Source organism: Colossoma macropomum, unplaced genomic scaffold (assembly GCF_904425465.1).
Source record: "Colossoma macropomum unplaced genomic scaffold, Colossoma_macropomum, whole genome shotgun sequence".
Lineage (NCBI taxonomy): Eukaryota > Metazoa > Chordata > Actinopteri > Characiformes > Serrasalmidae > Colossoma > Colossoma macropomum.
In genome coordinates this window covers 46,050,013-46,076,232 of record NW_023494789.1, presented here as the reverse complement: position 1 = coordinate 46,076,232, position 26,220 = coordinate 46,050,013, and the positions used below count along the sequence as shown (strand labels likewise).

At 44.0% G+C, this 26,220-nt stretch overlaps 1 protein-coding gene across 2 annotated transcripts; it reads left to right on the top strand.

The window, feature by feature from the left end:
* The first annotated feature begins 273 nt into the window (after window positions 1–273).
* Window positions 274–26,012, top strand: usp40 (ubiquitin specific peptidase 40). Of its 2 annotated transcripts, none has more exons than XM_036571500.1 (32): window positions 274–390; window positions 1,772–2,080; window positions 2,694–2,758; window positions 3,718–3,831; window positions 5,326–5,490; window positions 5,576–5,722; window positions 6,873–7,016; window positions 8,706–8,834; window positions 9,021–9,134; window positions 9,544–9,651; window positions 9,765–10,152; window positions 10,427–10,508; window positions 10,648–10,816; window positions 10,943–11,027; window positions 11,121–11,191; window positions 12,117–12,463; window positions 12,633–12,774; window positions 12,873–12,933; window positions 13,470–13,523; window positions 14,044–14,132; window positions 16,069–16,155; window positions 16,245–16,281; window positions 16,429–16,493; window positions 18,039–18,113; window positions 18,243–18,357; window positions 18,473–18,540; window positions 19,395–19,513; window positions 21,160–21,225; window positions 21,900–22,110; window positions 22,951–23,046; window positions 24,480–24,574; window positions 24,725–26,012. In XM_036571500.1, the coding sequence occupies exons 2-32, from the start codon at window positions 1,879–1,881 to the stop codon at window positions 24,831–24,833; spliced, it is 3,819 nt and encodes a 1,272-aa protein (XP_036427393.1). In that variant the 5' UTR covers window positions 274–390; window positions 1,772–1,878; the 3' UTR covers window positions 24,834–26,012. The 2 variants fall into 2 exon arrangements, with proteins under 2 accessions (XP_036427393.1, XP_036427394.1); XM_036571501.1 differs by having other exon boundaries at window positions 287–390; window positions 1,775–2,080.
* The last annotated feature ends 208 nt before the right edge of the window (window positions 26,013–26,220 follow it).

Below are 26,220 nucleotides of genomic sequence, written 5' to 3'. Positions count from 1 at the left end.
ATAAACTAGAGGGGTCTTGGGGGTATAATTTAGCTATACACTAAAATATTTGTAAAGTTTGACTCAGACCTCTTATTGTTGTAATCAATAATACATCAATATTAGTACAAAATAAATACGGAATTTACAGATATTGGTGAATATTAGGGGGAGGTTATTATCCACTACTGGTTTAAACTCGCTTTATTTTCTTCCAAAAAGCACCATCTTATATTAAAACAACTTTATTTTTCTGTGACGAAAGGCGAATGCCCGCTCCGCGGATAAAACTACAACTCCCGCAATGCACCGCGGCGCTGTTTCCTTCAGCAGGGGTAAATATGGCGGCGCTCTGAAAAGCAGCGACACTCAGATTTAATTTGGCTTTACACTGAAATAAGAAGATCTGGAGTAAGATTTAAACTTTATTACAGCGCAGTTTATACAGTTAAAACTTTATTACAGCGCATTTTAATCGACTAGACTTAATGTAGATTTAATGTTCATTAAATGCAGTTTAAACTCGCGGATATTTAAGAGATAAATAAACTAACATTAACACTGATAAGCGAACATTAACACTAATAAACTAATACTGATAACAGTTCTTATACTGACATACTGCTCGAATTGACTCAGAGTTCAGTATTGTTATTAATATTTTGGTTTATATTGATGTTAGTGTTTAAATTTGGATTGGGGTGGTGTTTCACAAAGCATAATTGCTTAGTTAGCCAGATAACTTAATACCAAAGATAAAGACTGTCCATCAAGAAAAGAGCTAAGGGGTATTCCTATTGGACAGTCCTCATCTTTGGGATTAGGTTATCTGGCTAACCGAGAGATCCAGCTTTGGGGAACACCTCCTTGGTATTGTATATATATTGTTATTGGTGTTTGTATTGTGATTGATGGTGTTTATATTGTTATTGGTGTTTGTATTGGTATTATCATTGGTGTTTATATTGTTATTGGTGTTTGTGCTGATATTGATGTGTTTGTATTGTTATTGGTGATTGGTATTGACGTTGGTGTTTATATTGTTATTGATATTGATACTGGTGTTTATATTACTGTAGGTTTTTGTTTTGATATTGATTGTGTTTGTATTGTTATTGGTGTTTGGGATTTACGTTGGTGTTTATATTGTTATTGGTCTTTGCATCGGTATTGACGTTGGTGTTTACAATGTTGTCGGTGTTTGAATTTGTATTGACGTGTTTATGTTGGTATTGATATCGGTGTTAATTTTGTTATTAGTATTTGTATTGGTATTAATGGTGTTTATATTGTCATATCTGTTGATGTTGGTGTTTATATTGTTATTGATGTTGTTTTATGTTTTCATTGCTATTGGTGTTTATATTGATATCAATATAGGTGTTTGTAGTGATTGCCCCCTAGTCATTAAAATACTGAGCATGCCTTTAATAAAACCATCATCCGCTTTGGGTTAATGTCATTAATGTATATCATGTAATGTTTCAATGTTTCATTTCATCTACATTTTAGATTTACACTTGTAAATGAGTTCTTTATATCTATCAGTTTACAATAAGAGAAAATATAGAACTTTGTTTTGTATAAACAGATGGAGAGTGTAAGTACAGTAGAAGGTGAGAGATTTCTGAAAATATTTTTTCGTGCTTGAACTGTTCAAAAGTAAGTTTAGCTGTAGTTCATGGTCACTGTCTACACTGCCGATTAATTAAACCCACCAATCAACTTCATTTATTTTCTTACAATCCGACCCCTGTGTGTGGATGTTTTCGTTATTTGTTTATAATGTCAGTAGGATGACCTGTGTGGCGGACATTGCTGACCGAAGGTGGAGTGTCGCTGTTGCTGAGCGGCTGCTGGAGAGATAACGGAGGAGAAACACAGCGATACACCAAGAGAATGTTTGGTGATCTGTTTGAGCAGGAGGGGGAGGGTCTTGGGGACTCAGGTGTGTCGGCAGGGGTGCATGCAGGTGGAGGTAAGGAGCGCGAGCCACCACCCCCCAGGGGACCCGTCCGGCTGAGCGGGATCCGGAACCAGGGAGGAACCTGCTACCTGAACGCTCTACTGCAGACGCTGCTGCTCACGCCGGAGTTCAGGGGTGAGTGAGGTCACCTCCACAAAGCAGGAATTCTCAGTTCAGACGGATTATAGGAGCGCACCAATCACAGACTTTAAAGACACTTATGATTCTCATGACTTTACAGGTGAGTTGGCTCAGAGCTCATTTTATTAAACAAAGATTGTTTATAAACACACTAATCAGAAACAGACAGATTAGCGTGTTGGACTGACGTGCGCAGACAATCTCTCATGACAGACAGCTCTCCTGAAACCTCTTCAGATATTACCAAACAGCAGATGTGTGTGACCGGTTACAATAACAGCTCTTAAATACAGGGCTCGTATTCACTGACTCAGTAAATTATTTGATTTGGTAAGTGCACCGCTGCTGGACCAGTTTAGCCCGAAGTGAGGACTGTCCAGTTGGAACCAGTTCTCCTGTTCAGGCTTCACTTTTAGCTCAAGTTCTCCGGCTAACTGAGAAATCCGGCTGTGGGAAACTCAGCTTAACGGAATAAACTCACCTGTTCTGACTTGCCTGCTGTTACTGACCTGCTCTGACTCACCTACACTGACTGACTTGCACTGATCTGCATGCATTGACTCGCCTGCACAGACTGACCTGCTCTGATTCACCTGTGTGTTCACAGAGCAGCTGTTCAGTCTGGAGCCACAGGAGCTCGGGGTCGTTGGGGAGGATGGAGTGGACACTGAGGTGCGTCTGAGTAAATGTGAAGTGCTGTTTTATTGAGTTTGTGGGGCAAGTAGAGAATAATGTAAAGTTGAAAACACAGCACTCTAAATGAAAATAACAGCACAATTACAAACAGGCCCCAGATTTAAAAACTCCTGTTTAGCTTGTGTTCCTAATTTTCTCTAGAATGCTGTTCCAGATTTTAGAAGCTCTATAAGAAAATGATCTTCCACAGGCAACAGACAGATGTTCAAAGTTTGCAGTGAGCAGCTTCAGCTGAATGAAGTGATCTGGCCAGCAATAACGCTTTAGCAGATGAGGAAGATCAGGAAGATCTGCAGCTTCAACATTAAGATCTTTAAATCTCATAACCAAGAAGCTTGTAAGAGCAGGAAGTCACTGTAAACTGAATAAGAGCGCAGTAATACACTCTTCACGGGTTGCTGCATTCTGAACTAGAGCTGATTTGGAGAGACAGCAGAGCAACCAGCCAGAAACACATAACAGAAGTTTAATCAGAGTGAGAACTATAAGGGCCCTAAAACAGAGCCTTGTGGGACACCATATTGCTTTCCTCTTTAAAGAAAACTCCACATTTCAACTGACAAATTGGAAGCTGTCTGTCAATTTAGATCCAAACCAGGCAAGAATTTTTCTGTCTAAAGCGTGTTTTTTAAGTCTGTTTATTGCAGTATCTTAGTCAGCTATGTCAAAAACTGCTCTCAAATTCAGTAGCACCAGAAAAGAGACTTCACAGTCTGAGGACTAAATTACTGACCGCCCTAACTCCCGCTGACTCTGCGCTGTAATGTTTCCCAAAATTAGACTGAAAAAATCATGCTAGTTGTGGTACTTAAAAACATAACAGTGCTGGGAGGCAACAGTGTTTTTTCAAAATCTTAGAAGTAAAGAGTGTGTTTATATGTGTGTGTGTGTGTGTGTGTGTGTGTGTGTGTGTGTGTGTGTGCGTGCGCACGCAGGTACGTATTATTCCTCTGGAGCTGCAGAGGCTGTTTGCTCGGCTGCTGCTGCTGGACGAACAAACAGCTTCAACAACCGCGTTGACCGACAGCTTCGGCTGGACAAACCATGAGGTACTTACACTAACCTGTGGGGGGACTGCAGGTTGTGGGGGGGCTGCAGGGTTCAGGGGGTGCTTAAGGGTGTAGGGGGACTGCAGTGTTTGGGGGAAGCTGTAGGGTATCAGTTTGAGTTCCTCCTGGTTATAATGGGGCCAGTCGGGTCATCCTGGTCGTAATGAGTCTAGTGCAGAGGTCACTAATAGGCAGACTGCGGTCCAAGTCTGGACCCATGCTCTGTCCTGTGCGGACCTAGGCGGACCTAAGGAGAATTATTTCATTTCAACCGGGTGGTCCTTTTTTAATTGGCGTAATTTTTCTAGCATTTACGGTACGTCTTTAGCGGCCCGGGAAACTCACAGACCAATTGCATGCGTTGTAAAAATCACACGTTATGCTACTTAGCCAATCAGATCTGTCCATTATGTGGAGCACTGAGACTCGAGTGGGTGAAGCACACACAGGGGAGGGACGAGCAGTTGGAGAAGCAAGTGAGCCAGATTATTTCACATGGTGTGCTCTAAAAAGAGAAAACTGACAATAAATATTGTTGAAATTTTACTGAATTGTCCTTTATTTGATTCGACATTCAGTTGTTGACTACATAACATGTTGATATACCTATTAGGCTACTTCAGTATACAATATATGGCACTGAATCATAATGCAAGTTAGACATTATGATGTTCCGGACCTTTGCTTGAGGAAATTTTCTTTGACTGGACCTTATTGAATTTTAATTAAAGACCTCTGGTCTAGTGGAATCCTCCTGGTCGTAATGAGTCTGGTTGGGTCCTTCTGGTCATAATGAGTCTTGTTGGGTCCTCCTGGTTGTAATGAGTCCTGTGGGATCCTCCTGGTTGTAATGAGTCCGGTCAGATTATCCTGGTCATAATGCGTCTGGTGGGATCCTCCTGGTTGTGCAAGTCTGGTCGGATCCTCCTGGTCATCATGGGGCCGGTTGGATCTTCCTGGTAGTAATGGGGCTGGACAGATCCTCCTGGTCGTAATGAGTCTGGTGGGATCACCCTGGTCGCATTGAGTCCAGTGGGATCATCTTGGTCGCAGTGGGCCCAGTTGGATCATCCTGGTTGTAATGGGTCCGCTCGGATCTTCCCGGTCATAACATGGGCAGTCAGGTTGTCCTGGTCGTAATGAGTCTGGTTGGATCCTCCTGGTCGTAATGAGTCCAGTGGGATCCTCCTGGTCGTAATGAGTCCGGTGGGATCATCCTGGTCGTAATGAGTCTGGTCGGATCATCCTGGTCATAATGGGGCCGGTCGGCTCATCTTGGTCATAATGGGTCCGGTGGATCATCCTAGTTGTAATGAGTCTAGTGGGATCATCCTGGTTGTAATGAGTCTAGTGGGATCATCCTGGTTGTAATGAGTCTGGTCGGTGAGGGTTTTCTGTTTGTTCACCTTTCCTCTCTCAGCCTTTCCTAGTTGCTGCACAGAACATCTCTTTTTATCCCTCTCTCTCTCTCTCTCTCTCTCTCTCTCTCTGCAGGAAATGAGTCAGCATGATGTTCAGGAGTTGAACAGGATTCTGTTTAGTGCTCTGGAATCTTCTTTGATTGGCACGTCTGGCAGCGCTCTGATCCAGCAGCTTTACCACGGAACGCTGGTCAACCAGATCACCTGCAAGGAGTGTAACAATGTCAGCGAGAGACAGGTGTGTGTTACCACTGTGTGTGTGTGTGTATGTGTGTATGTATAATTTTGTTGAAATTAACATTTAATTAACATTTAATTAACAGGAAGATTTCCTGGACCTGACGGTGTGTGTGCGCGGTGTGAGTGGCCTGGAGGAGGCGCTGTGGAGCATGTTTATTGAGGAGGAAGTGTTTGAGGGGAATAATCTGTACCGCTGCAGTCGCTGTGAACGGCTCGTCCACGCCACGAAGGTCAGAGGTTACAGCGCGCAGTCAGATATTACAGTCATTCACAGTGTTTGTGGACAACAGCGTTTCATATAGTGTCAGAAACCACATAATCAGGTCGATCAAAAAAGAGGATAAGATTGAACTGGAGAGTGAACGTGGGCTGACTCATAAGCGTCTGTTTCTGTTGTTTTAGGCAGCTGTGTCAGGCAGCATAGTTCACTATGATGCTACATTATTTTAAACTGTAAAACGCTGCTTTCACTTGTGAGGTGTTTTTCTCTTTTAGCTCTGCGTTTTAAAAATCTCAGACACTGCAGACACGATCTCCACTGTCCCCTCTTATTACCTTTGTGTGTTAATGTTAATGACAAAATATATACAGTGATGGTGGTGAATAATGAGGAGGTAGAGCTGAACGTGTGTCTGTTTATTAGGAGGAATAACGTTAGCGCGCTCGGCTAAAGCGTTCGGGAAATGGAGACTGAAACTGGGGAGTGGTGACGCTCTGATAAACAGCAGAGGGCGCTCTCACAATATTCACAACTTACAGTTTATCGCACGTTAGTTTTGTTTTGACCTTTTTTACATCATTAACAGCAGCTGTAACATTATTTTGATTATATTTTTACGTTTCAGCTGTGTATGTATGGTTGTTTGCAAGGAAACAGACATGACATCTGATTATCGACTTCGATCGAGTAGGTTAAGATTTCCTAACTGGAGGTAATTCCTAAATTAAGATGAGATTAGCTTCTGTAATATGAAGTTGTGAAAAATGTATCTTGTCAGATCTTAACTTAGGACTAAAAGAGAGGAAGGTTCTGTAACACAGCTCCTGTTCCAATGCAATTGCCTCAGTCAGATTCCCCGCAGTTCAGACTATTATTTTGTTTTGGGATGTGACAGTGCAGTGACAGTGAGGAAGGTCTGTTAGAGATCACTGAGCAGCTCCACATGCTTTGATGATTTAAACGTGTTAGCGCTGTGCTACTTAGTGGGATATAAACCGCTGTTACTGTGTTAGCTACGTTAGCCTCACAGCTCCAGAGCTAAAACTGAAGAAACGATGTTGTCTTCTGTGATCGACTATTATATGAAATTTCTCAACATTGCTAAAAAATGAATCTTATATTGTGTGTGTGTGTGTGTGTGTTTGCGTGCGTGTGTTTAGTGTGCTAAGCTGAGGAAGCTCCCTCCGTTTCTCACCGTGTCTTTACTGAGATTCAGTTTTGATTATGAGAAATGTGAACGCTACAAAGAGACAAGCAGCTACAGTTTCCCGCTCAGTATCGACCTGTGGCCTTACAGCGAACAGGTACACACACACACACACACACACACACACACCACTGATACCACCACTCCAGTTAAAATAACCATAACAGAACAAATTAAATATTACACACCTGATTGCTGATCTCATATTTTACTGACTGTTTAATAAACAAACAGAGATGATTTTCTCCTCTAGACAGAACACTACAGCAGCTAACAGCTAATGACAGAACACTACAGCAGCTAACGGCTAATGACAGAACACTACAGCAGCTAACAGCTAATGACAGAACACTACAGCAGCTAACGGCTAATGACAGAACACTACAGCAGCTAACAGCTAATGACAGAACACTGCAGCAGCTAATGGCTAATGACAGAACACTACAGCAGCTAACAGCTAATGACAGAACATTGCAGCAGCTAACAGCTTATGACAGAACACTACAGCAGCTAACAGCTAATGACAGAACACTGCAGCAGCCAACGACTAATGACAGAACACTACACAGCAGCTAACAGCTAATGACAGAACACTGCAGCAGCCAACAACTAATGACAGAACACCACAGCAGCTAATGACTAATGACAGAACACCACAGCAGCTAACGACTAACGACAGAACACTACGCCAGCTAACGGCTAATGACAGAACACTGCAGCAGCTAACGGCTAATGACAGAACACTGCAGCAGCTAACAGCTAATGACAGAACACTGCAGGAGCTAATGGCTAATGACAGAACACCGCAGCAGCTAACAGCTAATGACAGAACACCGCAGCAGCTAATGGCTAATGACAGAACACTGCAGCAGCCAACGACTAATGACAGAACACTACGCAGCAGCTAACGGCTAATGACAGAACACCGCAGCAGCTAACGGCTAATGACAGAACACTGCAGCAGCCAATGACTAATGACAGAACACTACGCAGCAGCTAACAGCTAATGACAGAACACCGCAGCAGCTAACGACTAATGACAGAACACTAGCTATGCCAGCTAATGACTAATGACAGAACACTACAGCAGCTAACGACTAATGACAGAACACTACAGCAGCTAACAACTAACGACAGAACACTACGCCAGCTAACGGCTAATGACAGAACACTACAGCAGCTAATGACTAATGACAGAACACCGCAGCAGCTAACAACTAATGACAGAACATTACACCAGCTAATGGCTAAAGACAGAACACTACAACAGCTAACAACTAATGACAGAACACTACAGCAGCTAACGACTAATGACAGAACACCACAGCAGGTAATGACTAATGACAGAACACCACAGCAGCTAACGGCTAACGACAGAACACCACAGCAGCTAACGGCTAACGACAGAACACCACAGCAGCTAACGGCTAACGACAGAACACTACAGCAGCTAACGACTAATGACAGAACACCACAGCAGCTAACGGCTAATGACAGAACACTACAGCAGCTAACGGCTAATGACTAAACACTACAGCAGCTAACGGCTAATGCCTAACATTACTCCTGTTATAGCACTGTAACGAAAGATTAAAAACCATCTCAACGTTTTATTTTTGTAGTATTGAAATTGTTTTCTTCACGCTGCTCATCTTTACTACTGATATATTTTACTGTAGCTGAATTTGGCTGTGCTTATATGTTAGTGTTAAAGGAAGTGTTTTATTGTAAAATTGGTGCGATGCAGTGATAATGCACAATTGTGTGTCTGTGTGTGTCTCTGCAGTCGTCTCTGCCGGACTCTGAGTTTTGCTACGAGCTTTTCTCTGTTATTATACACAAAGGCGGCTGTTATGGAGGACACTATCACGTCTACATCAAAGACATCGACCAGCTCGGCTGCTGGGAGGCGCCGGTCAGTCTGCTCTGCTCTCTCTCTCTCTCTCTCTCTCTCTCTCTCTCTCTCTCTCTCTCTCTCTCTCTCTTTTTCTCTTTCTGTGAGCTCCTGAGAGTTCTCCAGGTTCTAAAGTGAAGTTACAGATCTAATACCTCTGTGTGTGTGTGTGTGTGTGTGTGTGTGTGTGTGTGTGTGTGTGTGTAGGAGGAGGATGTGAAGGAGAAACAGACTCAGAGGAAAACCCAGACTGTGAAAGAAAGTGATGTTGCCGTGGATATGGAGGATCCTCTTTCTGTTCTGACTGCAGTTATAGCTCAGGTACACTTACGCTCACACAGTCAGACCCTGTTTACACCTGGTCACATCATGCGTCTTGAGTATCAGGATTATATCTGAATGAGGTCACAGGAAAATGTGTAACCTCGAGTTTAAACGCATCCAGGACGCATTTAATACAGATTCAAATCTGATCACTCAAACCACTTCAGGAGATGAACTGAGACGCATTTGAGCCACATGTTATAGCAGCGCAAACGCATCCATCTCTCCAAGTCACCTTCAGCAACCAACTCCGCTCCCAGTACAGCTGAGACTCCTCCTAGAACAACAGAACTCCATGCAGTGTGTCACTGGATTTGTGGTCGGTGTTTGTGAGGAAGATTGTCGTGGATGACACACATGGTTGGGGACAGATACTACTCTCTCTCTGTCTCTCTATCTCTCTCAGGAATCTTCTGGTAGTGTGATGTTGGACCAGCTTGGCCAGAAGCTGATGGATAGAATCGGTTTCTCGTGGAATAAGAAGTTTAGGAAACAGTTTGGACCAATTAATAAGGTACTGAGGTCAGAGTTCATTCAGTCTTTCTGGAACAGCAGGATGTGTGCACATGTGTGTGTGATAGTGACTCTAACGGTGTGTATTTTCTCTCTTTGCTGTTTGCCTCTTAGTTCCTGCGGAGCCACTCTGATGTTTTCCTGTTGGTGTCAGACAGCTCCCGCGTGGCTCTGAACCCCAAACACACCATCAACACCAACATCCACACTAACGCTAACGGCCCCAAGAGCACCGTGGCAGAACAGCGGGGGGCGGGGCTCAGTGTAGTACAGGAGGCAGGGCATGAGGCAGAACTCCGGTTGGGCACTGAGTCGAGCGGAATGGGGGTGGAGTCTGAGATCCATTTGGGGGCGCAGCGTGAGAGCAGCTGCCACTGGTTCGATCTCAACGACTCCACGGTGACGCCTATACGAGAACGAGACATCAGGAAGCAGTTTGAGGGGAAAGAGAGCGCGTACATGCTGTTCTACAGGAAAAAATCACTGCAGAGACCACCGGAGGGTCTGTATGAGGGGCACTTTAGTGATACATTACACACCTTTGTCTGGAAACAAACAGTGTTGTATTTATTTTAAACATATTTTACACTCAAATCAATTTGTAAGTGTTATATTAAAACTCTGTGGGAAGATTATCAGACGCTAAGCGTGACTCGGCTGATTGATTTTTAGCTGCACTTTTGCTTTAACAGTGACTCGCTGGACATATTTAGACTGAAGTCATTAGCCTCATTAACAGTTTTCGGTTAATCTACATGGTGTTCTGTGTTAAACAGCGAGCGGAAACCCTGCTTATAAAGTGCCCCCCCACCTGCTGGAGATGATCCACGAGGAGAACGCTCGACTTCAGCAGAGACGGTACACACACTACCTTAGGTCTAATCTGAGTTTGTGACACTGACATTAAGAACATAGCAGCTGCATTAGTCACTGCAGTAATGATAATATAGGTGTATTGATTTGTTGCAGTGACAGTGTGATGACTGTGTTGTTTTAGGGCGGAGTTTGATGCCAGCAGTAACAGTGTTGAGTTTCGGCTTCATTTGGCTCCTTGTTACTGCACCCGGAATGGAGCGCTGCAGCCGTTCAGCACGGACACCAGCGCCATTGCCATGACCTTTGACCGCAGGAAAACAGTGGGAGACCTACGACTGGCTGTTTATCAGGTGATTTTTTTTTAGAGAGTTTGTGGCATTATCAGGTGTGGACATATCAGTACCACAGTGATGTTTATGCTGTTCAATGTGTTTCTGTGATGATTGTGTGATCTTGGCTGTTTTGTTTGTGTTCAGATGCAGGATCAGTGGGAGGGGGACATGGCACTGACCATCGCTAAACACTTGCCTGCAGGATTACACCTGTACAACACACTCACAGGTAACACACTCATTCACACACACAAACACACATGCAAAGACACAGTGTTGTATTGGCTGAGTGGATAGATCACTTTGTGTGTGTGTGTTACAGATGATCAGCAGTCTCTATACAGTGCTGGAGTGTCTAACGGTTCTGACTTGTTTGTATGGAATGGGAGAGAGGTAACACCAACTCTGTCCAAAAGTGCCCATCACCATCCAGTACCAACTAACAGCGCCCACCTCTACCCATCACCACCCAATTCCATCCAACACTGTCCAGTACTACCCATCACCACTCAATACCGTCCGACACCATTCAGTGCTACCCATCGCCATTCAATACCATCCAACATTATTCAGCACTACCCATCGCCACTTAATACCGTCCAGCACTACCCATTACTACTTAATATTGTCAAACGCCATCCGGCACTACCCATTACACCTCAGTACCATCCAACACCATCCAGCACTACCCATCACCACTCAACACCATCCAGCACTACCCATCACCACTTAATACTGTCCAACACCATCCAGCACAACCCAACACCACTCAATACTGTCCAACACCATCCAGCACTACCCATCACCACTCAATACTGTCTAACCTCACCCAGCACTACCCATCACCACTCAATACTGTCCTACACCCTCCAGCACTAACCATCACTAATCAGTACCATCAAACACCATCCAGCACTACCCATTACCACTCAATACCATTCAACACCATCCAGCACTATCCATTACCACTCAATACCATCAAACACCATCCAGCACTACCTATCACCACCTAATACCATCCAAGATACCGCTACTTCTAAGATGGTAAAATACCGAGCACCACTCAGCTGTACCAAACACCATCCTGCACTACACAACACCATTCAACAACACTCCAACGGTACTAAACATCATCCAACATAGTCCCACCACTACCCAACACCATTCAGTGCTGGCCAGTACTTCCAAGCACTGTCCAGTGCTACCCAAAACAAGCAAGCAACATCTAACAGTCCTCAACACTATACATTCTCTAAATACCCAACACTGCATAACCACACTGCATATCTGTATCTGTGTGCGTGTTTATGTATGTTAGGTAAACGGTGAGCGAGTGCAGATCGGCACTGAGTGGGAGCCAGTGTTGCTAAACGTTATGCGGCCATGTGTCCAGCTGGACGCTGGCTGTGAGGCTGTAGATGAATCGGGTCTCCAGCGTTCCTCACATGGGTTCCCTAGGGCACTCACGCTTAGCGACGTTCGGGAGGCGCTGGGCCAACAGGAGGCACTTGTGTGCCAGGAGGAGAAGGGGGCGGAGCCAGACGGAGGTGGAGCCAGTGGATGGAGGGTGTGTTCCCCAGAAGCAATGCGGAAAACCCTGCGTGAGCTCACACTCCGGGACGGAGACTCACTGCTGCTGCTCCCGCCCACACACGCCAGCGACAGGTCAGACACCGTGGTCAGTCACAAATTCAGTTAAACTAAGGATCAGACTCTGCCGTCAGTCTTAGACTCAGTTAACCTGAAGATTAGACTCTGCGGTCAGGCTCAGACTCAGCTGTGATTGTGGAGTTTTTGTTGTTTATCTTTTTTTCTTTTCTCTTTTTTTGTGCAGTATGTTCAGTGTGAATGGCGATTTGGTGACTCTAATGACGCCCTCTGACTGTCGCTGGCTGCAAGTGCAGTTTTGGCCACAAACTGCAGCAGAGGAGGAGGAAGAGGGAAAGATGAAGAAGATTGTAGCTTCAGGAGACACGGTGAGACCACACATGCACACACACACACACTGCTGTACTGGAGTGAACGGATGTAGTGTGTGTCCTGAGTTTATTGTGCTGTTATTGTGTGTGTGTAGCTGCTGGGGGAAGTGAAGCAGAGAGCTCTAGAGCAGCTGCAGCTTCAGGAACGGCTCACAGGTGAGTAAACCTAACTTTAAGCAATAGTCAATCAAATTAGAATTGTCTAATCAGTAATCCATTAAAGTATAAACTTGTAATCAATAAAGAAACGTTTATGGCTGTTTCTTGAACTGGGTTTAAGCCTGGACTAAATTGCATTGCCAGTAATGGATCAGTGTTGGAAATGCGTTTTAGTCTAGATGTAGTGTTAATCTGGGTCTAGAAAACTGACCCCTAAACCCTGAAGCCCATACCTTTTGATCTCTAAACCTCTTAATTTCTAATTACTTACTCTCTAAATTCTTAATCCCTAATCTCTTCACACCAAATCCTTAAACTTTGCACTTCTGATACCCAATCTCTGAACTCCCAATGTTGGTTTTTCAGACAGGGATTAAGCCTCATCCTGTACTACGCAGTGGAGAGTCTCCATTATTAGGAAAATGTAGTTTAAGGTTTGACGTAATCTCTGTCCTAATCTCTAAATTTATAGTCTTTAAACCTTAAGTGTCTCTCTCTCTCTCTCTCTCTCTCTCGCTCTCTCTCACTTTCAGGGGTGCCATGCTGTTTGAGGCAGCTGGATCGAACAGGAAAACTTCTGCCTCCCGGTAAAGACCCTTTACAGACCCCTTACCCCCGATCACCCACCCCTGAACTATTGTTGACGCCTCAGAGACCATTCACAGACCACTCACTGACCCCTCAGAAACCACTTAGAGACCACTCAGAGACCACTAACTGACCACTCAGAGACCACTCATCACCATTCTGAGACCACTTTCTGACCATTAGAGACCACTCACTGACCACTCAGACCACTCACTGTCCACTCAGAGACCACTGGTCTCTGAGTTGTCACTGAGTGGTCTCACTCACTACCACTCAATGACCATTCAGAGAACACTCAGTGAACACCCACTACCACTCAGACCGCTTATTGCCCCCTCAGACAATGCGATACCACTCAGAGACCATTCCCTACCACTCACAGACCATTCAGAGACCACTCACTGACCACTCAGAGGCCATATAGTGACCATTCACTGACAACTTAGAGAACACTCACTGACCACTCATATACCACCGCCAGCTGTCAGTTAATTTGGATGCTCTGTGTGTTTCCTTCAGTGCGTGAAGAACTGTGTTTGCGTGATGCAGGTATAAGGTTGATGACATCACTGTATCTGTGTCCTGGACTCGCCCCCAAATGCACTCAGGTAAGAGTGGGCAGGGTTACTGCTCTTAGGTGAAAGTGGGCGGGATTACTGTGATGTAAATGGTGACTCTGAGTGCAGGCGTGTCTGAGGAGACTCCTAGGTGAAGGCTGCAGTGATGTAGGAGAGATCTAAAGGCTGTAGTGATGTAGGAGAGATCTAAAGGCTGTAGTGATGTAGGAGAGATCTAAAGGCTGCAGTGATGTTGGAGAGATCTAAAGGCTGTAGTGATGGAGGAGAGATCTGTAGGCTGCAGTGATGGAGGCGAGATCTAAAGGTTCAGTGATGCAGGAGAGATCTAAATGCTGCAGTGATGTAGGAGAGATCTAAATGCTGTAGTGATGTAGGAGAGATCTAAAGGCTGCAGTGATTGAGGAGAGATCTAAAGGTTCAGTGATGGAGGAGAGATCTAAATGCTGTAATGATGTAAGAGAGATCTAAAGGCTGCAGTGATGTTGGAGAGATCTAAAGGCTGTAGTGATGGAGGATAGATCTAAAGGCTCAGCGATGTAGGAGAGATTTAAAGGCTGCAGTGATTGAGGAGAGATCTAAAGGCTGCAGTGATGTTGGAGAGATCTAAAGGCTGCAGTGATTGAGTAGAGATCTAAAGGCTCAGTGATGTAGGAGAGATCTAAAGGCTGCAGTGATGTAGGAGAGATCTAAAGGCTGCAGTGATGTAGGAGAGATCTAAAGGCTGCAGTGATGTAGGAGAGATCTAAAGGCTGCAGCGATTGAGGAGAGATCCAAAGGCTGCAGTGATGTTGGAGAGATCTAAAGGCTGTAGTGATTAAAGAGAGAGATCTAAAGGCTGCAGTGATTAAAGAGAGAGATCTAAAGGCTCAGTGATGTAGGAGAGGTCTCTGCTGGTGTCTGACGATTCCTTCACTCACAGTACAGACAGTCTGACATAAACCGTGTGACACAGTTAGTGATGTTAATCCAATACACTTTAGTCAAATTCAGTGAGTATCTCCTCATGGAGCGCATGATATCTGTTCTGTGTGCACGCTGGTGTTGGTGTACAGCCTTGGCTCTGTAAACAGGAAATGTCTTGAACCAAACGACACAAAATTATTGCAGCCACCCAGCAACAGGGGGCTCTCCTGCTTGTGTACAGGACGCTGGAAGGGGCTATGTGCTGAACTCCAAGCATTGTCAACAAGGAGAGATGGAGAATCAGCCAGAGACGAGAAGATCTGAAGATCGAAGATTGAGAAAAAAAGTTCTTAGATCAGGCAAGGGCGTTTTAGGGGTGGAGAGACCTCCGAGAGCTGACGAGGCTGAAGCTGGCTTCCTATTTGCCTTGTTCGTTTTTTCCTGCTCCCCTTTAAATGATGCAGCAGTCACCTTCTGGCGCCAGTAACTGCTGTACAATTTAAGATGGAACAGGAAAATTCAAACAAGACACTGGCAAAAAGAAGCTCACTTCAGCTTCATGGAGAGCTGAGGGGCATTAAAGGGATGAAGAGGCTGCTCTGTTTCTGGGCAGCATTAGCTTATTTCACAGAACCAACAGGTCAGTATTTTTTGCTAACCAACACTCACACAAGGAACAATACAGCAGCCAAAGCAAAATAATTTGCTTAGTGATATCATAAAGTCAGAAACAGGTTATTACGGTTAATGACATTTTAATGATATCAGTGCTGAGAGTTCTATAATACAACATACACTGAGCAATGTTCCCACATTGTTGACTACCGTGAAGTGCTCCACCACCTCTGAAAACCCCCTTTAACCCTGATTGTGAGTGAGTGGGGATTCAATAATCCACCAGTTGAGTCATTTTAGTTCTCAGAGGTGAAGGCTGCGTTTAAAAGTTGTCCGGAAAAGCCTTCATTGACATAACAGCTGAGAAACGCAGCCTTCCTCAGCTGCATCCACAACTTCTGATTCTTCATCCACTTCATCACTTCATCTTCATCACTCTGTCCTGCAGCTGTTCCTGTACTGCAGAGTGAGCACAGCGCCCTCCAGTGATCCGGAGCTGGAGCTCATAGTGGAGGAAACGCTCTCAGTGAAGGAGGTCAGTCTGAGTGTCTGCGTGGAGTATCTGCATGAACATCTGTGTGTGTGTATTTGTTTTTAATTCTCAGTGCTCTGTGTGTGTTTCAGTGTGTGATGGAGATGGCCCGAGCAGCCGGGCTGGAAGGTAAACTCTGATTCTTCTGCTCGTCTTTCGTGTTTTTCTCTGACAATCAGCCGAACTACAGCTTATAAACAATGTGTGTGTGTGTGTGTGTGCGTGTGTGTGCGTGTGTGTGCGTGTGTGTGCGTGTGTGTGTGTATTTCTCTGCAGGAACCTGTTGGCATGTGCGTAGGATGGACTGGTGTGAGGAGGTCGGGGAACCTCTCAGGGATGAGGTACAGGAACATACACACACACCTGAGGTCTACACGGGTACGAAACAGACCTGATCTGACTGGTACTGATTAATTTGAAACCAGACCGGACCAATTGTCACGGATTCCTATTGAACTCGACCGGACCCATGACTTTGAGACCTGACCCAACTCGGCCCATCTGGACCAAACCCCGAACCTTTACACTAGGCAAAGATAGGCAGCCGCCTGCAGCCCTCATGATTCAAACGCGCGTGAAAATACAAATTATAAACACTGTACATGTTAACGTTAAGTAACCTGTTCCAAAATATGTATGATATTTTTAAAATAGCTGTGATTTGGGGCTGTTGAACCACTCGGGAGCCTAATCATTTAAAATTGTGCATCCAGGGGGCCCTATTCCTGTCTTTACACTATGGCCACAGAATCACTTAATCTGCCCCTGCCCGGACGCATGACTCTGAGACCTAGCTGGAACCAAATGGCACTTATTAGTTCTAAACCTGAATTCTCTCACACGCACAGAGTGGGTTATCACACACAGGCTTTACAGAGCAACGATTACTAAAAGTGATGGTGACGCTGGATAAACTGCTGTGTTTCACGGTAGTTGATTTGCAGTATTTATAATTAATACATTTCTGTAGACATACTGACTGAACCTGGCAGAACAGTGTCCACCTCCTCTGATGAACTAAAACTCCTCTTGCTACCGCTGCTACACCAACACGCCCCTCTCGCCATCACCAACACGCCCCTCTCGCCATCACCAACATGCCCCTCTCGCCATCACCAACACATCCCTCTGGCTATCACCGACACGCCTCCTCACATCACCGACACGTCCCTCCCCATCACAGACACGTCCGTCTCGCCTACACCGACACGTCCCTCCCCATCACAGACACGTCCCTCTCGCCTACACCGACACGTCCCTCCCCATCACAGACACGTCCCTCTCGCCTACACCGACACATCCCTCCCCATCACAGACACGTCCATCTCGCCTACACCGACACGTCCCTCCCCATCACAGACACGTCCCTCTCGCCTACACCGACACGTCCCTCCCCATCACAGACACGTCCCTCTCGCCTACACCGACACGTCCCTCCCCATCACAGACACGTCCGTCTCGCCTACACCGACACGTCCCTCCCCATCACAGACACGTCCGTCTCGCCTACACCGACACGTCCCTCCCCATCACAGACACGTCCCTCTCGCCTACACCGACACGTCCCTCTCGCCTACACTGACACGTCCCTCTCATCATCACCGACACGCCCCTTGCCGTCACCAGCATGTCCCTCTCACTGTACATGGAGTGGCTGAGGATGATGTACTGCTGAACTTTGTTCCTGGTTTCATTCAGGGGCTCGTTCGCCCCTTCGAAAGAGAGAGAAATACATATGTGTAAACTTGATGCTGTGCATGAAAAATTGGCCTGAAACTCGATATTTCAGGACCTGTCGCGTAGCAGCTCTCTAACACACACACACCCACAATGATGAGGTAAATGTAGTTTCGCTGTGAATGTGGTGTGTTTGTGTTTCCTTATAGAACGCTTCTCTGCTGGAAGTGGGCGTTGCTAATGGAGACACACTGGTGCTCACTGAAGGACAGCTGCCCCCCAAGGTGATGTCACACAATCAGTAAAGTCACATGATCAGTGTTTATGGAGCCGGAAGATTACAGTGTTTGTAGATGTTCAGTTTAGTTTAGTTAGCCTGTTGAAAATATTCTGTGTGTGTCTGTGTGTTTCAGGGCTTTCTGAAGCTGATGGTGAGCTGGTGGTGGGGGAGGAGTGAAGATCCGGATGGTGAGTGTGTGCCTGCTGTTCCGGAGCTGAATCGCAGCACTGAGAGAACACACACTGCAGGTTAGACACACTCTCAATTCAGCAGTGTGGTGTGGGGTGGTTATGGGGTGGACGCGGTGTTGAGTACAGACCTCACTCTGCAGCGTGTGTGGGTGTGTATGTGTGTGTGTTTCAGAAATGATGAAGTCTGTTGGATTTGTTGAAATCTCTGAAGAAGCTTCACTGCAGGATCTCAGGTGTCAGGTAGATCTTAGCTTTACTACTGACACTCTACTGCAGTGCTCACTGTACACTTCATACTACACATTACATACCATAAACACTACTGCACACTGTACACTACACACTATAATCTATACACTATACGCTAGACACTCTATACGCAAACTTTATACACTACACACTATACTTCATACACTACACGCTATACTCTATACACTACATGCTATACTCTGTACACTACACACTGTACTCTGTACACTACTCACTGTACACTCTATACACTTAACATTACACACTACACACCACAAACCATACACACTCTACACAATACACTACACACTATGCACTACACATGTGCTATACACAACACACTGTAAACTACACACTATACACTGTACACTACACACTACACCCTACAGCGGGGTGATGAACTCCTGCACAGTTCGGTGGTGTTCCTGCTCAGACCTGATTCAGCTCAGCTGCTGATTGTAAGGGTTAGTTGGTGTGTTAGAGCAAGAAAATCACAGAACTGTGCTGAACATCAGCCACTCTGTACTACACACTACATACTACATTCTATACACTCTGTACTACACACTACATATTACATACTACACCAGGGGTGTCCAGAGTCCGGCCCCAGGGCCAAATGCGGCCCACAGACAGATTTAGTCATTTTTGAATTTCTACTGCATTTATTTGACATGTAAAGAATATTATGTAACAAAACTACTTGGTTGTATTTTGAAAACTTAATATTTTTAATAATTTGTGAACAATATTTAGGCCCTCAAGTATTTTGACATGGTCATCATGTACACACTCTATACTGTACACTCTATAGATACGCTGTGTGTGTGTGTGTGTGTGTGTAGGTGCTGACTCTGCCTGCGCTTCTGGATGTGTGTGTGCCAACACCTGAATTTCTCAGAGTTTGGTTGGTGGAAGATCAGAGACTCAGCAAGATCCTCAGAGGAAACACACTCACTCTCAGGTACACACACACACACGCACACACACACTTGGGTAAACATGTTTGTGGTCAGTGCTGTATTGCAATTAATAAATCATTGGTAATTACCTAGATGCTGTAATGATGTAGGAGAGATCTAAAGGCTGCAGTGATGTTGGAGAGATCTAAAGGCTGTAGTGATGGAGGAGAGATTTAAAGGCTGCAGTATTAATTGGTAATTAATAAATAATAATTAATCCAGTTTAATTGGGTTTAGAGCAGCGGAGTAAAATCAGTTAATTAAACTCATTGTATTAACAGTGTTAAATAATGTGTTAAATGCTGGAGCTTTTCTGTTTGTTCCACTTGATCAAACCTCAGAAAAACAGAATTTTGTGATGCTCATTATGTATCATGGAAATGGCTTAAAGTATTTACATATTATATTTTGCCATATCAGCCACAACAACGTTCTATTAGAGACACCTATGATCACCTGAACGAGCTTATGTTGAAACCTGATGACCTTCAGGGCTACCTTTAGGCAAGAACCTGACGTTATGATATTTATCATGATACAGGGGTTCCGATTATATATTTTGCGATACTGTAAAGCAAGGCGATACACTGCGATTTTTTAAAATCTAATTTTAGGAAAACTGTTATAGTATAAAAAACACTACCATATGCAACTCTGAGTAAAAGAAAAAGTCTAATGCCTGAAGATAAATTACAACACTGCCATCTAGTGGTCGGGGGTTTTAACACAACTCGAAAAGCACCACTGAACGATTCATCACGAATCTTTGCATGCAAAACTATTTAAATTTATTTAAAAATCGATGCTGTGTTTTTGAGATTCAATACAGTATCATACAACACAATATTGCAACACTCAAGTTTATTTATGTTTTCTTTCTTGCTGCATTACCGAGTTGTTTCTTACGCAGCTCGGCTGCTGCACTGCTGAGTCATTTCTGACGTCGCTCGACTGCTGCGTTACCGAGTTGTGTTTTACGCCGCTTGGCTGCTGTGTTAGTGAATCGTTTCTGACATCGCTCGGCTACTGAGTCGTTTCTTATGCTGCTCAGCCGCTGCATTACTGAGTCGTTTCTGACGTCGCTTGGCTGCTGCGTTACCGGGTTGTTTCTTACGTCCCTCGGCTGCTGCGTTGCTGAGTTGTTGCTGACGTTGCTCGGCTGCTGCGTTACCGAGTCGTTTCTGATGTCGTTCGGCTGCTGCATTACTGAATTGCTTCTTATGCCGCTTGGCTGCTGCGTTACTGAGCCGTTTCTTACGCCACTATGCCCAGTCTGAAACACTGCAGGCAGTGCAGTTTAAAGTGTAGGGTTAAGTTTAAACTGCAGCTTTTGAGGACACAGCAATGGAGTGAAGAACACGTGACTCATTCATGTTTAACCTTGAGTTAAATTCTAGTCCTCAGCTAAGACAATGACAGAGCAGTCGCCCCCTGAAGTTTTCATTTGAGCTGAACTTGTGTTAAACTCTGAAAGCTAATTACAGAGCAAAATCTCCCAAAGTTTTTATTTTATTTCTGTTATATAACAATAATGTTGGTTCTGTGCTATATAACTGTGCTGTTATATATTATTAATATATTAAAACATGTTAATGTTGTTGATGTTAATGTTTTTATTTTTGTTAATGTTAATGTTGTTGTCTGGCAGGAAGCTGAAGGTGGTGTGCGGAAGTGAGGTTTGCGTTCAGAAGCTGCAGTGTGAGGAGAATCTTGGGTGAGTTTCTAAACACACCAACATCAGACTAAAGCCAAACTAAACAGAGACTAAACCCAAACTAAACCCAGACTAATCAGGGACTAAACCCAAACTAATGAGATACTAAACCCAGACTAAACCCAAATTAAGCCCAGAGTAATTAGAGACTTAAATCAAACTAAACCCAGACTAATCAGAGAATAAGCCCAAACTAAACCCAGACTAAACTCAGATCAGAGACTAAACTCAGAATAAACCAAAATTAACCTAACTAAACCCTGAATAGACCCAAACTAACCCTAAACCTAACCCAGAATAAACCCATACTAATCACAGACTAAACCCAGAATAAACCAAAATTAAACACTAGTCCCAGACAAATCAGAGACAAAACCCAAACTAAACCCAAAACTAAACCCAAACTAAACAGAGCCTAAACAGATCCAACACTAGACTAATCCCAAACTAAGCTGAGTCTGAACCCAAACTAAATCAAGCCTTAACCCAGACCAACCTTAGACTAAACTTAAACCTAGCACAGACTAAACAGAGACTAAACGCAGAGCAACACTTACACCTAGACCAACACCAGTCTAAACCCAGACTATAACAGATGGAAACCAGACTAAAGCCACTCCAAACATAGACCATTGACACTGTTTTACTGAGTTTGTTTGTTTGTGTCCGCTCAGGGTAAAGGATGTTCTGTTGAGGGTGCGGATGGGTGTGCCAGGCGAGAGGGCGTATTACCCTTCTCAGGAGTTTGTTTGGGACGCTGGGCGAGACCCTTCCGCGAAGGGGCTTTACCATTCACTCTCCTCCCTCTACGGCATCTCCCCCGAAAACCTGCTGCTGGCCAAACACCTGCCTGAAAAACACACCTGGATGCCCATCCACAACTGGGTGAGGACTGAGAGAGCGAGAGACATAAAACACTTACACAAACAAACCCTGACTGTCCGGGATAAAGAGAGATGTACACAGATTTTTGTTGGGGCAGTAAAGTTCAGAAATTAGGAAGTTCTTACAGATGTGAAAGTCTGGATAAAGTTCAGAGTCATTCCTTTCTTTCACAGCCTTGGGCTTAAATAATGTGTTATTAACAACATACCTGGTTAAATTGGAGATTAAAGTAAAATACAAATATAGACATTTTATTTACTATCCAAAACCACCAGTGAACCTACATGTGTCTTCTGAGTTTTATATGGAATGTTGAAGATGGGAATATAGTGGAAAATCTGAAATAATAGTTTTAATAATAAAGTTTTCTGTGGGGACTATTTTGCCTCACAACACTCTGCATGTATCCCTCCGCCATGAATGGATTTTAAGACCAAAATCATCTCAAAACTAACGTCTCAGACATCAGGCAGTGTAATCATAACCATTTCATGTAATCACTTTTTGTGAGGGGGCTTTTAGAGGCATTAAAACTTTTAATAGCAGAGACAGTGTGTACAGAATATGGTGTTCTGTGAATATAAAATGAATTTTGATGAATTGTTTCTTATGTAAACTTTTAGTAGATGAGAGTAAAGAATATGAGTTAAGCAGATCAGTCTGAATGTTTAAGGTCCATCAGACTGGTCTGTTCAACAGTCTGACACACTGGAAGAAACAGTTCTCAGTCTTCAGGACTTGGCCCAGATGCTCTAACCTTCTCATTGTGGGGTCAGGGTTGTAGGGTCAGTGCATGTTCACTGACTGATGTAAATAAATGAACCTTCTCACATTCTTCAGACTCAGCAGGTCTCCAAACGGAAGAAGAAGAAAAAGGTAGAGAGTCTTCAGGGAGCTCCATATTGCCTCAGAGATGGAGACATCATCGGTGTGAAGGTAAAACAGAGTCACTGAGAGTGCTGTTTCTCACTCCCCATGTTACGAGCCCTGACGCTCTGCAAATTCATATTTTATCTGCTTACACACCTGACGTTCATAAAGAATTATAATATTCTGATGAGTTTTGTCAGGTGTTGAATGAAGTTAAGTGTCTCCTTTAATTTTGCTCTTTTACTTTGAAACCTGTGATGGTAGTCCACTGTGGTAAGACTGGAACTGGGCTAATAAATATGTTTTCTTGAAGTCCTGTCAGGCTTTTTTTAACCACCCCCTCCAGTGACCAAGCTTTACCATCCCTTACCGTCCCCTCACTGTGCTCTCCTGGACTTTACCATCCCTTACCATACCCTATGGTACACTCCTAGACATTACCATCCCCTACCGTACCCTACTGTACACTCCTGGACTTTACCATCCCTTACCATACCCTACTGTACACTCCTGGACTTCACCATCCCCTACTATACCCTACTGTGCACTCCTGGACTTTACCATCCCTTACCATGCCCTACGGTACACTCCTAGACTTTACCATCCCCTACTGTACACTTCTGGACTTTACCATCCCCTACAATACCTTGCTGTACACACCTGGACTTTGCCATCCCCTACAATACCCCACTGTACACTCCAGGACTTTGCCATCCCCTACAATACCCTACTGTACACTCCGGGGCTTAACCATTCCTTATCATACCCTACTGTACACTTCTGGACTTTACCATTCCCTGCCATACCCTACTGTACACTTCTGGACTTTACCATCCCTACAATACCCTGCTGTACACTCCTGGACTTTACCATCCCCTACAATACCCTGCTGTACACACCTGGACTTTGCCATCCCCTACAATACCCTACTGTACACTCCGGGACTTTGCCATCCCCTACAATACCCTACTGTACACTACGGGGCTTAACCATTCCTTATCATACCCTACTGTACACTCCTGGACTTTACCATTCCCTGCCATACCCTACTGTACACTTCTGGACTTTACCATCCCTACAATACCCTACTGTACACTCCTGGACATTACCATTCCTTACAATACCCTACTGTACACACCTGGATTTTACAATCTCCTACCATTCCCTACTGTACACTCCCAGACTTTACCATACCCTACCACATCCTACTGTAGACTCCTCGACTTTACCACCCCCTCTCAAACCCCCTCTCGTACTGTACTATACTCTACTACCATACCTTATTATACTCTATTGCCATACTCTACTACTGTACCTTACTATACTCTCTTAACGTACCTTACTATATTTCGGTACTATACTCTATTACTGTACTGTATTGTACTCTACTAATGCACCATACTGTACTCTACCTCCTAACCTTACTGTACTCTATTATTGTACTGTACTCTTCTACCATACTTTAACATGTCTGTTTATCTTGTTGTGTGTGTGTGTAGAATCTGCTTGTTGACTCTAATAGAGAGTTCAGTACGCTGCAGGATGAGGAGGCCCAGCAGAGACTCAGGGAACAAACAGAGAACTGCAGGAAAGAGTGAGGAACTACACATACACTAATACACACACACACCAGTACACGCACACACACACACATACTAATACAAACTAATACTACTGATGGTCATTAGAGAGACTGAATAAATTATTTATTATTTATTTGTTTGTTGTTTGTTTGTCTGTCTAGAGTGCATGGTAATGTCACTCAGGAGGCGTTGCCTGAGGGGAAGACCAGAGCAACTAAACACAGGAAGCCTGAAGTGGCCTTGTCCATCAGTGTGGGAGTGTTCAGATAGCACTGCCTCAAACCAGAAGCCACACCCACCAGAGTCAAACCATCTTCAGCAGAACCCTCCACCCATGGACGGGTCAGGGGCCCACAGGACATCTGAGAACCAATCAGAATTCAGCACGAGGAACAGCAGAGGCTCATGGGAATTACTGTAGAGGCTCATTGCTGATGTGCAGAGACTCTTTCCCCCACCGTGCATTGTGGGTAAAATTTCTCACCTGCTGTTCTCTACTGTTCTACTGTTTTTTACTTTATTATTTTTTCATTCTTTTGTGTTTTATTTTCTGAGAAGTTTTATTTGTTTTTTTTTTTTGGCTCTGGACAGCAGCACCCTCTACTGGAGAATAAGATGTTTTGTTTACGAGGCTGTGTGTGTATTAGGAATTTACCGAAGCTGTTATTCAGGTTTCTGTTAATGGAGTGTTTGTAAAGGTTCGGTGTAGGAGGTCAGTAACGGTTTCATATTGAAATGTTGGTTCTATGGATGAACATGTTCATAATTTCATAACTTAAACTGGATGCAGCAACGCTAACCAGGAAACGCCGGCAGTCACTGAGATTTCTTACCTCAGAAGCATTTCAGAAAAACATCCAGCATCACTTTTAATTTAGAATCAGATCAGGATTCGATGAACTTCAGAATCAAAGACCATCGGAAATATACATTTGAGGAATATGAATGAATGAGTTTAGGATGTTGGGGTCAGTGTTGGACTGCCCTCGTGTTGGTGGGTGGAGCTGTAGTGATGCTGTCGGGAGGGGGGATCTTGTTTTTGACCCCTTCAAACTGTGTGCAGTTTTACATCAAAATATTCACAGAGCACTTTCCCTATAATAATAATAATAATAATAATAATAATAATGCACATGACTGTGCTAGAAAAAGTCTAAAGTACTGTCACACACACACACACACACAAATACACACACAGCTTTGTTTCAGCCTCTTTCTGTTTTTTTACGATTGGGTAAATAATGATTTGTGGGTAACATATATATTTATATTTTCACTGAGCTGATCATGAACAGTGTGCGGTGTTTCTGCAGGGCTGTACGTTTATCACTTTATTAGAGCTGATTTTATTAGAATTGGGATGAATCTTGTTCCGAGATGGTTTTGAGTTATTATGTCACTCTTTTCTAGAAAAATTCCAGACATAAATACAGTTTGTTTTTTCTCAGATATTATTGTTCAGCAGTGTTTTTTAAAGTCACATGAACTTTCAGCTTTTGATAAATTTTTCTTTCATTTTTTTCTGTTAATCATTTCAGTTTGTGTAAACAGTTAAAATATGAGAAACTGTCAAATAAAATCACATTATCACTGAAAACCGGCAGTCAGTCTTTTAGAGGCCATAAGCGGAATGCATCAACATAATCAAACGTTAAAT

What these genes read in the sequence shown, in the direction of transcription:
- usp40 (XM_036571500.1), top strand. Translation starts at nt 1,879, where the DNA reads ATGTTTGGTGATCTGTTTGAGCAGGAGGGGGAGGGTCTTGGGGACTCA. An exon ending in CCCACACACGCCAGCGACAG is followed by an intron (nt 12,464 to 12,632) that starts GTCAGACACCGT and finishes TTTTTTGTGCAG; the next exon opens with TATGTTCAGTGTGAATGGCG. An exon ending in CAGTGTGAGGAGAATCTTGG is followed by an intron (nt 21,226 to 21,899) that starts GTGAGTTTCTAA and finishes GTGTCCGCTCAG; the next exon opens with GGTAAAGGATGTTCTGTTGA.